We start from the raw sequence: 14,348 nt of genomic DNA, 5'->3' as shown, positions 1-14,348 counted from the left end.
ACAAAGACACACACACACACACAGACACTTGCAGCACTGCTTCACCACTCGCAAAGCTTTCTCCCTGCAGGTGGGGACCAGGGAACCTGGATCCTTGTGGATTGTAATATGTGAACTCAACCAGGTGCACCACCACCTGGCCCCCCTCTTGATTTTTTTCATTTTTCTATCCAATAAAAGAGAAAGGGAGGAAGGAAGGAAGGGAGGGAGGGAGGGAGGGAGGGAGGGAGGGGGAGGGAGGGAAGGAGGGAGGGGGAGGGAGGGAAGGAGGAAGGGGCAGTCAGTCAGAAGAAGCAACATCACAGCACCAAAGCTTCTCCCTAGTGTTCCATATTCTTGTATGGTATACCAGGAACTCGAATCAGGATCACCTGCGTTGTCACAGTGAACTCTCACCAGCTCATCTTTTCCTCTTGTGTCTGGCTACATCTCTTTGTGTCTTTGGACCTCTTTGCAGGGAGCATGTATCTGCAGTGGTGCATACCCAGTGCTTGGTCACTAGTATGAGTTACACTCTACCAAACTGAGCCCTGCTGAGTATGGAATCAGTACCTTTGAATGAAGATCGTATCAAAGTTCTTCATTCATTTCCCCAACATAGAACTAACTCATCCTCAGGAGGAAGATCTCTTAAAGGTAGCGCCATTCACTTGCTTGGTGCATCCAACTTGTATTGCATGCTTGCTGCATGTGAGGGACTGTATTTGACTGTGGGAATATATGGATACATTCCCAATGGTTTTGCCTTCAAAAACATCTTCTGATTTCCACTAGGAAGTACCCAATATGCCGGTCCAGGTAGCATCACAGTATGAAAAGGCAAATCTATCTCTTCCTCTTCTCTGCTTTATTCTTTCTCTTTTTACCCCCACCCCCGCCAAGGAAATTACTATAGAATAGAATCACTTGAGTGGATTTTTCATTGCAATTTGATCTGATCATCGTCAGCCCCTATACTATGTCTGACTGAGGTATGGAGGATTTTTGAGCCCCTCTACCTGCAGAGAATGTCAACAGATATTGTTATGGTATCACCTAGAGTTTTGAAACCACAGAGTTACTCCAATATTCCAGTGACATATTTGAAAAAGGACACTGCGCAGAACATGATGGCAGAGGAGAAACTAGAGGGGGTTAAAATTTTAGGTGGAAAATTGAGAAATGTTACACATATACAAACTACTGTATTTTATGGTTGACTGTAAACCACTAATCCTCCTAGTAAAGAAAAAAATAAAATAAAGAAACGAAAAAGGATGCTTCACAATATTAGCTTTCAAGAAATGTCAGACATATAGAGCAGTCAGGATTGCCTACTAGGTAGACAGATACCTCTTGGAAGTGAGTTTGCTGTCATAGAAAGTGCAGAAGCAGCTCCCCTAGAATGACTGGTTAACACAAAGTTCTCCTGGTGTCAGCATCTTTTGTCTTATTGTAAATATGGCCTCAGAACTGTTATTTCTTCAGAGTAGTAGCCTGGTGGGGCTGTTCTGACCCCTCTCTTTTCTCCAATTTAATCCAGGATGGTCTTCAGCAGAAAAGCCATCAGAAGACTCCTTGCCAGTAAGTGTCGCTGCTACAGCAATGATGCCCCTGATGATATGGTCCTGGGAATGTGCTTCAGTGGGCTTGGGATTCCTGTGACACACAGCCCTCTCTTCCACCAGGTGAGAAAGCCCTCTTATTTGTGCCTCAGAGGGAGAGGTGGGGCTTTGTTTCTCCTAAGGATCCTACCCTTATTCTGGAAATAATCCTTAAAGAATTATTTTTGTATTATGTAAGAGAGCTGAGCAGTGTTCTGGTTAGAAAGAAAATAAGATGAAGAGGGAGAGAGTGGGAGAGAGAGAGAGAACACAAAAGAGGAGGGAGGAGAGAGAGAGATAACCAGAGCACTGTTCAGTTTTGGCGTAAGATAGTGCCTGGAATCAAACCTTTGAACTTTGGTACCTCAGGGATGTAAATTGGTGTTCAGACTGGTTGAGCTACTACCCTGGTCCTGGAAACAACCCCCCCACCCAGATAGAAAGAGACATTGTGTGTTGTGTGTTGTGTGTGTGTGTGTGTGTGTGTGAGAGAGAGAGAGAGAGAGAGAGAGAGATTGTGGAGGTAGGGAGCACAGAGGCACCACAGCATCAGAGCTTTCCTTGGTGTTGTGGGGGCTGAGCTTGAACCTGTATCAAACACCTGAGAGATCAGTCGCCTTCCCAGATGAGCCGTTTGGCCAACCCAGAAACAACCTGAAGAATTATGTGGGCAGAGCCAGCAAAATAGCTCACCTGGATCGTGCACCTGTTTTGCCATGCATGTGACCCAGGTTCAAGTTTGGTCCCCAGGATGCTGGAAAAAGTTTTGATGCTAGACAGACTTTCCATCTCTCTGCTTCTATCTAAAAAAAAGTCTGCCAGGAGCAAGAAAGCCTCAGTAACAACAAAAAAACAAAAAGAATGATATAGACAGACTCAGAAGACCTCCTGAACAGCCCTTCCTTACCCAGCGTGGAACTGTACCATGTACAGCATGAAGGTAGAGGGCAGAAACATCTAGAAACAAACCGTGGTGCCTGACCAGCATCCTTCTAAGTAGCCCCCTCTTCAATTAAGAAATTGTTGACATTTAAAAATTCTCAGATGTTATATAGAAAGAAACAGGACTGAGCTCATATTACCTTCCCAGTGGCTGCTGACTATATGAAGTTCTACACTATCCTCTGATTTCACACTGTCTGTTGGCTGCTTTTTATTGGGCTGTGTGCCCATTGGTTGCTTTTAAGCTGAGTTGCTAAACTTTCTTAAATTTAAGTAAGTTTATTTCTGGAGGTTATAGAAAAGAAACACTGGGATGAGGTCCAAAGTGGGTGTTTGATGCTAATAATTTCACCATACTGAAGTTTGGGGTTAGAAAAGGAAATCCTTTTTTAGTAGTTAGAAAAAAAAAATCAGGTCAGTGAATGTTCTTCTAGCCTAAGAATAATAGCAGAAATATTTGCACTAAAATAGCCATAGCCCACATCTATTGAATACCTGCCTTCAAGAAATTGGAGCTTTTTGAAGTGTATGAATACGTGTATATTTTAAGGGATCCTCCCTTACATTCCTTTACATTGAAGACGCTCTCTGTGCTTTATTTAGTAGACAGTGGCAAATTACATATCATAGCAATATATAATAGAAAATTAAGTACAATAGAAACTATGCTGTGTGGGATATAACTTTAACAAGGCGAAGAAAGTATTTACATTATCAAGAAAGGCAGAATCCATTTATGCATTCTTGAAGACAAAAAAAAAGGATAAAAATAGACCTTGAATAATAATAATGTCTGAGAGATTGGTACCAGTTCTAATAATTATCCATTTATTAAAATCTCAATAGTTCTTGGCCATTTTAATCCTAGGTGCTATGTCATGATGAAAAAGCAAATTATTATCTCTTAAACAAACTCTCTGTCTCTAATAATGTTTCACTCAGAGCAAAGGAAAGGTAATTAAAACTGTTGGTAGATAAGGAAAATAATCTATCACTGTTAATGTGACAAGTCTAAGATTCCTGTCACAACCTTTTTCACTTATAGAGGAGTATGTTAGTAAATAAAATGAGAGAAAAGAAGGAAAATATTATTTAAGCAAAAATTCTTTGAAGATATTTTATTTTGTAAATTTTTCAATATTTTATTATGGAAAAAATTTAGACATACATTAAATTTGAAGAGTTCTATGGTGGGAGTCGGGCGGTAGTGCAGTGGGTTAGGTGCATGTGGTGCGAAGTGCAAGGACAGAGGTAAGGATCCCAGTTCGAGCCTCCGGCACCCCTGCTGTAAGAGAGTCACTTCACAGGTGGTGAAGCAGGTCTGCAGGTGTCTATCTTTCTCTCCCCCTCTTTGTCTTCCCTTCCTCTCTCAATTTCTCTCTGTCCTATCCAACAATGACGACATCAATGACAACAACAATAACTACAACAGTAAAAATAAGGGCAACAAAAGGGAATGAATAAATAAATATTAAAAGTTCTATGGTATGTTTTCAATTTTCTACACTTTAAAATTCTTGACTTCTTTTTTTTTTCTAATATTTACTTATTCCCTTTTGTTGCCCTTGTTGTAGTTATTTTTGTTGTTGTTGTTGTTACTGATGTCATCATTGTTGGATAGGACAGAGAGAAATGGAAAGAGGAGGGGAAGACAGAGAAGGGGAGAGAAAGATAGACACCTGTAGACCTGCTTCACCACCTGTGAAGCAAATCCCCTGCAGGTGGGGATCCAGGGGCTCGAACCGGGATCCTTATGCTGGTCCTTGTGCTTTGCACCACCTGCGCTTAACCTGTGCATTACTGCCCAGCTCCCAAAATTCTTGACTTCTGTAATTTACATACATGTTAAATATTTCCCCAAATCATAAAGTATGCTTAAAATCTATCCTTCCCAAAGACACTGCTGTACTTTCTAGTTCTTAAACTTATTCTAGAAGAGTATGCTGGGATTTGACCATTACTTTCCACTTGTAATGTTTGAACATTGATCCAAACAGTACATGTGTTCATATAGAGGAAAAGATGTAAGACAAAAGGGGTAAAATCTAAAATTCCGTTGGTGGCAACTTAGAAGCAGTCTCAGATACAAAATTACTTACACTATCATCCTCTTCAGTAAGGGAAAGTCACTGTTAAATCACAAGTTTAAAGGGGAGCTTCAGGGAAACGAAATAGCTCTTAAACAGTGTGCTGCTTTGCTTTATGTACCAGCCAGTCCAGCTGAGCCCCCACTGCACTGAAAGGAAGCTTCCATGCTGTGGAGTCTTTCCCTCTCTGCCTCTGTCCTTCTACCTAAATAAAAAAGGGAGGGGCTTTTGAAAGCACATTTCCACTGCAGCCTCATAAAGTTGAGGTCCCAGCTAAGTTGTGTCCAAACTCCTAGTCTGTGAAATCTTTGTGATAATGTTTTGTTTTGTTCCCCCCTCCCGTGGTTAACTATATAATATTGTTCAACAATAAAAATAAATGAACTAGGGGAGTCAGGCGGTGGCACATCGGATTAAGTGCATATAGCATAAAGCATAAAGACCTGCCCAAGGATCCCGGTTCGAGTCTCCAGCTCCCCACCAGCAGGGGGGTCGCTTCACCGGTTAAGCACAGGTAGTATGAAGCACAAGGACCCGCACAAGGATCCTAGTGCAAGCCCCCAGCTTCCCATCTGCAGTGAGGGAGGATCACTTTATAAGCAGTGAAGCAAGTCTGCAGGTGTCTTCCTCCCTTTCCATCCCCCCTTCTACTTCTGTCCTACCCCCCAAAAGAAAATCGAAAAACTGGGGGCCTGGTGGTAGTGCAGCAGGTTAAGCGCACATGGTACAAAGTGCAAGGGCAGGATTAAGGATCCTGGTTGGAGCCCCTGGCTCCCCACCTGCAGGGGAGTCACTTCACAAGTGGTGAAGCAGGTCTGCAGGTGTCTGTCTTTCTCTCCCCTCTCTGTCTTCCCTTCCTCTCTCAACTTCTGTCATATCCAACAACAACAGCAATAACAATAATAACAACAATGATAACAAGGGAAACGAAAGGGAAAAAATGGCCTTCAGGAGCAATGGATTTATAGTGCTGGCACTGAACCTCAGCAATAACCCTGGAGGCAAAAAAAAAAAAAGGAGAAAGTGGCTACAGGAGCAGTGGTTTCATAGTGCAGGCACTGAGTCCCAGTGATAGCCCTGAGGGGGGGAAATCAAGTAGGGATGGAGGCAGTGCTCCTGGTAGAGCACAGGGACTCGTCCAGTGCCATCTCCCAGCGCCTACCTGCTGCCAGGAAACATTGCAAACGGTGAAGTAGTGCTGCAGCTTGCTTGCTTTCTTCCTCCCTCTCTCTCTATCCCCACCCACTCTTTCTCTCTGTCAAATACGTAAATAAAATAATAGAAAGGGAGGAAAGAAAGCAGGGGCAGTGTAGGCACTGAACCCCAGCAGTCGCAGTGGACACACACACACATGAAAGAACTGCAGATATAGGAACACTGCTAAGTGAATAAAGCCTGGCATAAAGCATTCTTATGATTCTACAGAGAAACATTTAGAAAAGGCAGCACTATAGAGGTAAAGCAGAGCCTGCCAGTCAGGGCGGAGATTGACTTCATAAGTGCACACAGCAGAGTTTGGGGAGGGTGACTGGAGTGCTTTCAGACTGCAGGTGTGGTTGCCTAGCTCTGGAAATTTACTCAAATTGAAATACCGTTACTGAGTGTGAATTGTTTGGTCTATAAATTGCACCTCAGTGCCAATGTAAAATGCATATATCTATGGAAATACAGTTTTTGGAATATAAATTACATTTTTATGTTTATTTTAAACATGCCTATAGAGTACTGGAACTGACTTTTAAAGAAATTTATATAATCAGAGAAAATAAAAGACTTGGAGATATTCTCCCTGGAAGCTCATACATTTGTTCAGAATATGCTATTTTTCTTGTCCCTTTTGTTGGCATAACATTGCATTATAGTATTATATATGTCTCAGGTGTGCATCATTAAAAATCAGGGTGTGTGTGTGTGTTTGGTCCTGGTGCATGATGGTGGGAAAGGACCCAAGTTGGGAGTGAGAGTGTTTAACAGACACTTACCACATGGAGATGGGAACTTTTACCCATCTGTCAACCAACTGCACTGTAATCCATTAACCCTGCTGACAGAGTGAAAAACCATAGCTGTCACCACCTATACATCCTGTGTAACCCTCACCCTAAAGGCCCCATTCTGTCCTTCACTACACAGTTGCCCCGTCACCTGATTTACCTACTTGCCTGCTCTTCTCCTTTGATCATTACCAATAGGTAGTATAGTCTGTGTATTTTTTTTTTGTTGTTTTCTTTGGTTCATCTGTTTTTTTTTCTTCTATATACTACATATGTGTACAATTACATGGTGTTTGTCTTTCTTTTTTAAAATTTTTAATTATATATTTATTTGTTGGATAGAAACAGAAAAATTGAGAGGGGATGGGGAGGTAGAGAGGGAAAGAGACAGAGAGACACCTGCAGCCCTACTTTACCACTTGTGAAGCTTTCTGCCTACAGGTGGGGACCAGGGGCTTGAACCTGGGTCCTTGTGTATTATAATGTGTGCACTTAACTAGGTGTGCCACTACCTGGCCCCTTGTTTGTCTTTCTTCATCTGACTTTTTTTTTTTTCCATCTTTCTTTTTGGCAGAGCTAGGGTTTTATGCATACATGATTTCACTACTCCCCAGGCCATTTTTTTTTTCCTTTTCATTCAGGTATAGACAGGGAGAGAGAGTGGGAGAGAGGGAGCAGGAGAGAGAGATGCTACAGCACCAGCTTCCCCAGAGCTTCCCCTGATGAAGATTTGGCTTCTCTGTAAGGTTTCAGTCTGAATTCAGACCACGGGCATTAGCTACTAGGTGGTGGTTGTATTTGAAGAAGCAGGGCTCAGTTGACCATTAGGCCATCAGCTGCTGCTTATATTGCCTACAGCTGCCAGCTGCTGCAAATTACTTTCTCAATGCCTGCCTTAGTTTGGGGAAGCAGACCAAACTGGTCTAGCAACCTCTCTGCTACTGTGGTGTGACCCACACCAGTCCAGCAGACTCTCACCCCCAAGGTCATGGGCCATCTCACACTCAGCACAGTACGCAGCCTTGACTGCTGTTGCTGAGGAAAATGGTGCCGCTTGTTGCTGGACTTCTCATCCTCCAGGTGCCTGGCTCCAGTCCTGTGTCCCCTCTCACCCCGTCCACACACACCAGCACCCACCCGAGGTCTCAGTGTCTGTGGCTGTCCCAGCTGCAATCTAGTGAGGTTTGTGGGTTTTAGTTGTCACTACTTGTTTTTTTGTGGGGAGAGTCTTTGCTGCTCACTATTAGTCCATAGCCACATCATCTGGAAGTCCTCAAAGCTTTTTTAGTTTTATATTGTCCTGTTTGGTTTTTTTCTTCTTTCTTTTGATATTGAGGTCAAGTCCCTAAACCCATCTCTAAGGGTTACACTGAAGAGCATGCCACCTATGTTTTCTTCTCTGTGTTTTATGGTTTCAGGTCTTAACATCCACTGCTGAATTCATTTTGAATGAATGCATTTGAATGAATTCATTTTGAATTCATTGTGTATGGTATTAGTGGTGTAATCATATTCTTTTGTATGTAATGTCACTTGCTGAATCAAAGAAAATTTTCTTGCTGTGTTGTAAGCGCTCGACTCCTTTGTTGCTAATGACTTGTCCATATATGTGTTGCTTTATTTTTGGGATCTCAGATCTGTTTCATTGATCTATGTGTCTATTCTTATTCTAAACCAATGCTGTTTTCATTTTCATCACTTTGTAATTTAGTTTGAAGTTGAGGAACACAATTACTCTTTTTATTCTCTTTATTCTCAAGGTTGATTTTGCTATTCAAGGTCCTTTGTGCTTCTAAGTACATTTCATAGTATTTAGCTCTATTTCTACAAAGAATGCCATTTGGACTTTGAGAAGGATTGCACTCACTTGATATGCTGTTTTAGGTAATATAGCCACTTCAACAATATTAATTATCCCAGTCCATGAGCACTATATGTTTTCACCTTTGTGTCTTGTTTTTATAGCATCTTATAGTTCAGAAATACAAATTTACTCTGCATGTTTTAAGCTGTTCTGTGTTTTATTTTTTTAGGGAGCCCTATGGTATCTAATGTATAACGTAAGAATAGCTAATGTTCAGGGAGTTGGGTGGTAGCACAGGGATTAAGCGCATGTGGCACAAAGCGCAAGGATCGGTGGAAGGATCCTGGTTCAAACCCCCGGCTCCCCACCTGCAGGGGAGTCACTTCACAGGTGGTGAAGCAGGTCTGCAAGTGTCTTATCTTTCTCTCCCCCTCTGTCTTCCCCTCCTCTCTCCATTACTCTCTGTCCTATCCAACAACGACAACATCAATAATAACTACAACAATAAAACAACAAGGGCAACAAAAGGAAATAAAGAAAAAAGAAAAAAAATCCGAAAGGAAAAAAAAGTAAAACAAATTATATATATATATATAAAAAAAGAATAGCTAATGTTCTGTGTTTTAATCAGTACAGATAAGGTAGTTTTCATTTTTATTTTTTTTAAATTTTATTTATTTATGAGAAAAATAGGAAGAGAGAGAAAGGACCAGCCATCACTCTGGCACAAGTGCTGCTGGGGATTGAACTCAGGACCTCATGCTTGAGAGTCCAAAGCTTTACCACTGCGCCACCTCCCGGACCACAAGGTAGTTTTCATTTTTGTCCAATTTGTGTCCTCTCATGTGGGTTTAAGTAATCTCCTGTTTCCTGTACACAACTTTCCACTTCAGTCCACAGCTGGTCTCAGTCTTGTTTCCTCTCCTGATCTCATCTGTTTCGGATTTCCTCTTGGCATTCTCCAGCTCAGAGACTGGATTGCTGTAGGGCATACGGACTTCTGGGTGGTACATGTGTCTCTGGATTTATTTTTCACTTTTAATTTTGCCTCACTCTTTTCCGTGACCTCATTTATCAGAAACGATTAGCACAGTCCAGTGCTTAACCAACCATCTCTTCAAGTGCGTACATGCCTCCTTCAAACTAGTATTCACTTCGGAAATCAGTTAATAGAAAGAAAGATGTGTCCATGTTTCTTCCTTTCCTGTTAAAAGCATTTGTTTCTCCCTCAGTTCACTTTTTTTTTAATGTGAAAAAATAATCAAATATCATTTCCACTGCTTTTATTTCCATCCTCTGGGACCACTGTTGGATTGTCTGAGAACTGAATTGAGAGTCTGCCTTTCCAGGGGTTTCTTCCCTGCCAGGAAATTCTCAGAGGGTCTTACCAATAAGCATCATGTCACAGAGGAATTCTCCCAGCTCCTATTCAAACCTTTCCTAACTCGATTAGACTTTATTGCAGTATAAGTATTTTAAAATCTACCTCTCTGCCTTTCTAATTTCTCTTCTTGGATTTTAAATCTGTGAGTGCCTAAAACTTTTAAAGTGGGGTAAAATAACCATTATAAAAGTTCTCCCCAACATTGTTTTTTTTTAAGTTCTTTTTTAAAAAACTTTTAAAAACATGTCAGAGAGATTTATTTATTTATTTATTTATTCCCTTTTGTTGCCCTTGGTTTTTTTATTGTTGTCATTGTTGGATAGGACAGAAAGAAATGGAAAGAGAAGAGGAAGACAGAGAGGGGAGAGAAAGACAGACACCTGCAGACTTGCTTCTCCTCCCCTGCAGGTGGGGAGCCGGGGGCTTGAACCGGGATCCTTATACCAGTCCTCGCGCTTTGTGCCACCTGAGCTTAACCCGCTGCACTACCACCCGACTCCCTAAAATTCTTTTTATTACCTTTATTTGTTGGATAGCGACAGTCAGGAGTCGAGGAAGGAGGGGGAGATAGAGAGGGTAAGAGACAGAGAGAGACACCTGCAGCAGTGCTTTCCCCCTGCAGGTGGGGACCAGGAGTTCGAACCGGGTCCTGACGCATTGTAACATGTGCACTCAACCAGGTTTGCCACCACCTGGTCCCCCCAAATTGTTTTTGAAGTCATCTTCTGGGTACCAGAGTTTGAACACTTCTGTGAATAGCATGTTTTTGCCCTGTTGGATACAGCATCCCAGATGGTTAAGGCTCTGTTTGTGGCAGAGCCCACAGCAGAGGGGATTAAGGGCAGGCTGGGGCATCTGGACAGGACCCCTGACTCTTATTTGTCTGTCCGTATCCTCATTCCAACCATTACCAGTCATTTTGCTCCCAGAAAGGCACAACTTCTCTGAGTTCTGGTCCCCACATCTGTAAGCTGGGGATGAGTCATAATGCGCTGATCATTTTGCAAGGTTGTCTCAGAGACCAAATGGGATAAAATTGATTAAGGCATTCTAGAAACCATTGTGGATAATTAAAATACTCTTATTAAAAGTTTAAGCAGAATGTTGTCAACTAGGGGAAAAAGTGTTTTCTAAATGTATCCTATCTAGTGTTACTAAAGTCAGGACTATTTTATTGTTAACCCAGCAAGTTGCAGTCTGGCACAAATGAGCTGTATAAACTTACGAACATGATAAGCATTAGGAAAGGGTAGATGCTTTGCTTAAAGCAAACAAAGTAGTGTCTGGTTTCCATTTCCTTCCATTACTTAATTTTTTTTCATATTTTTATTTATTAGATACAGAAATAAATTGAGAGGGGAAAGGGAGATAGAGAGGGAGTGAGACAGACACCTGCAGCCCTGCTTTACCACTTGTGAAGCTTTCCCCCTGCAGGTGGGGACCAGGGGCTTGAACCTGGGCCCTTGTGCACTATAATGTGTGCGCTTAACTGGTGCGCCGCCATCTGGCCCCCATTGGTTACTTATTGAAGCTTGTCATTTTCAGCTGTTACCTAATTCTGCTGAGGTTTCATTTTTGAGGAGCTAGAGAATTTTGAAGTGATACACAAACTCCGTGAGTTCTCTTACAGACTGTTGGGGTTACTTGGAATCTCCCCTGACACTTACGGAGTCAGGCCAGACATTTAGGCAGGAAGAGTACAAGCAATATCTCGGAGCAGTAGACAGACAGCACCCCACAAACTCCCTGCCCCAGGTGCCTCCCCTATTCCTGGCCCATATGTATTTCTTCAGAAGGGCCTGGCAAATAACACATTTTCTGCTACCTGCAGAAGTCATGACAGTAACTTAAATGACTTCCTAAGGATGCCCTTTTATACTCACTGCCAAGGCTGAGGACCTCATAGAGGAATGGCCATGGACAACAGAAACAAAAAGAGGTGCATCTGGAGCAATACATCTGAGATATTCAAGTAAAAGGAGACTGGAAAAAAAAAAGTTAAAGAGCTCAGAGTTAAAGAAAAAGCAGAAATTTTTTCCTTCTTGCTTTTAGATTCCCATAACCAATATCACGTTTCAGGAAAAACATTCGCCTTGTAAACTTAAATGCCATTTTGAAGCAGAATTGCTACTGATGGATTACTCTCTGTCCTTCCTACAGGCTCGGCCCGTGGATTATCCTAAGGACTACCTCTCTCATCAAGTTCCCATCTCGTTCCACAAACACTGGAACATTGATCCAGTCAAGGTCTACTTCACCTGGTTGGCACCCAGTGAGGAAGACAGTGCCAGGCCAGAGACACACAGGAGCTCTAAAGAAGAGTTATAAAGCATGGCGGGCACAGTTTGGGTAGAAGGCAGAAGCTGAGACAGGCACGTCCTGCTGTGCTGTGACCATATGCGTGGGCCATGGGCCTAACACAGGCTTTCCTGACCTGGGAGAGAAATGACACATACAGTATTTTTCTGGGGTGGGGGTATGTGATGGGAATAATGGGAAACATTTTTTTTCTGGGAAAAAAAATCACTTGCTTTTGCATCATGAAGCTGTTACAATACACAATGAGGAGAGCGAGAGAGAGAGAGAGAGAGTGTGTGTGTTAAACTGTGGTACAGAAACTTTGATTGTCACAGGAAAATAAATGGTTCTAGAAGCCTCCTATTTGTTTTCATCATTATAATGAAAGTGGCCATTGGGCACAAGACTGGAGAGATGCTACCGTCTGTCATTATGTTGAAGAGGGGAAGTCTGTTGATGTAGATATTATAATATATGAGCTTTTAAACCATACTATTGATGACAATAGCTCCTGGAAATTCAGAAGGAATAGTGCTGTATTAGAGGTCACTTATAATACAGCATTAAGTCTGGGTATGAAATCCTCTGTGGTTTATAATCAGGGCTGTTCTGTTTTACCAGCTTTTCTGTTTGTGCCTCGTAAAACCAGGAATAAGAAGTCTACTGCTAGAACTACTTTCTGTTTCTCTAGAGGTTCATCTGTGCTCTATTTCTACCAGACGCCCTGTTTTTATAACCAACCTATAGCACGAGAGTGCACCGAATCCTGCTGAAAAGCATGTTCTCAATATTTAAAAACAGTGCTGTCATGTTTTATCAAGTCAGTGAGTGCCACGGAAGCCTCTGAAAGTGTGTCCACTTAGTTTGTTCCTGATGCTTTGCTCTTACCTGTCTTGAGTCACCTAGTGACTCTCTTGACTCGGTCCATCCTCCTGCTGTGGATTATGAAACCCTAGTGGAAGAGCAGTATGGTCAGCTGGCCACTTTCCTGGCTCTTAGAAAATTGGATATAAACAGTATTTTGAAACAGCTCTAGTTTTTCAAATCATTTCCTTTAATGTATAGTAATTTAACATGCTCAGTGTTCGTTTTTTTTTAAAAAAAGAAAGTACTCTGTATTTTAGTGTCTAATTATATAATTTAGTTTTCTAATGTCTCTTGCATAAAATTTTATTTTAATATCTTACACTGATTTGAACATAGTGAAATGCTTTCTTTTCAAAAAAATAAAAATTTCCATTCATTAACTCTGTATTGTTTTTGTAGCTAAGCACAGGGTTTTAAAAAATATACTACCACAAGTACCCATTTGTATGCTTTTTAACATTACATTTTTGCTCTAGCTCAGATTTTACTCATATTCAAAATTATGCAGTAGTATTTATCGTCCCCCCCCCCCAAACTAGTAGATACCAGAACTGGTACATTTTCAGTGACAACTGAATGCACTAGATTCCTTTTTTGAAATAGTGGGTTTTGTGGCCAACCAGTTCATGTCTCGGATGACCAACTGGGCGAGAGCTCTTTGGGGATTTATAGTGTTGGTCACATCAGCACTGCTGACCTGCTGGGACTGTCATTGCTGACTTAGTGTCATCTGTAATAATACTCCTGGGGGCCTGGTTGCTTGGCCCAAGGGAGAAGTGTCATCACTTCTTCCTTTTCCTGCCTAACACTCAGCACACTTGGAAACAATACCTTCACTTGGCAGTGCTGAACTGGTCCAGGTGTGAAAACCTACATCACTTCTGTTATAAGCAGTGCCTTCCACTAATGCCAGAGCACTTCCTCTGGTGCCTTCAATGTGCTGTCAGTGATGTTTACTCCTTGAGACTGTGTAAACCTAACCACAAATAAAAGTTCTTTACCTAAGCTTCCGATTCCTCAGATGCATTCATTAGTCCAGCCTCGAGTGGAGTGGAAGAGGAACGTGGGAAAAAGAATTAATAAACTCAGAGAAAAGTTCTTTGGGTTAGTGCAGTGGACCTTCTTGCCAGGGGCCCTCAGAGGTCCCAGGTTTGATCTTTGACAGATGCCTCTTGATGAAGAAAGTTGTTTTATCAAAGGACAGTGTGAGGGAGGAGGGTGAGCTATTCAACAATCTACCGCGGGTGTATTTGTTCAGCCTATAGGGGGTGCTGTTGGCTTATGTTTTCAAGCATTGTAGCACCAAGTAAACTACAAATGTGCTTTCTCACCACTTACAGAAAGTGGAGGAGGACATAGGGTGGGGGTGAGAGTGCTTTGCAGAAAACT

The 14,348-nt window shown here is 42.0% G+C and overlaps 1 protein-coding gene across 1 annotated transcript in view; it reads left to right on the top strand.

Annotated features, from left to right (window-relative positions):
* B3GLCT (beta 3-glucosyltransferase) overlaps window positions 1-13,964 on the top strand; it is a 135,729-nt gene extending 121,765 nt beyond the window's left edge. The window contains exons 15-16 of the mRNA XM_060191657.1: window positions 1,523-1,667; window positions 11,955-13,964. Coding sequence (XP_060047640.1) covers window positions 1,523-1,667; window positions 11,955-12,122 — 313 coding nt within the window. The 3' untranslated portion in view covers window positions 12,123-13,964. The remainder of the gene's footprint in view (window positions 1-1,522; window positions 1,668-11,954) is intronic.
* The last annotated feature ends 384 nt before the right edge of the window (window positions 13,965-14,348 follow it).

This window comes from Erinaceus europaeus, chromosome 5, assembly GCF_950295315.1.
Source record: "Erinaceus europaeus chromosome 5, mEriEur2.1, whole genome shotgun sequence".
Classification (NCBI taxonomy): Eukaryota; Metazoa; Chordata; class Mammalia; order Eulipotyphla; family Erinaceidae; genus Erinaceus; species Erinaceus europaeus.
The sequence above is the reverse complement of the archived record's forward strand: the minus strand, read 5'-3'. Positions and strand labels throughout refer to the sequence as shown.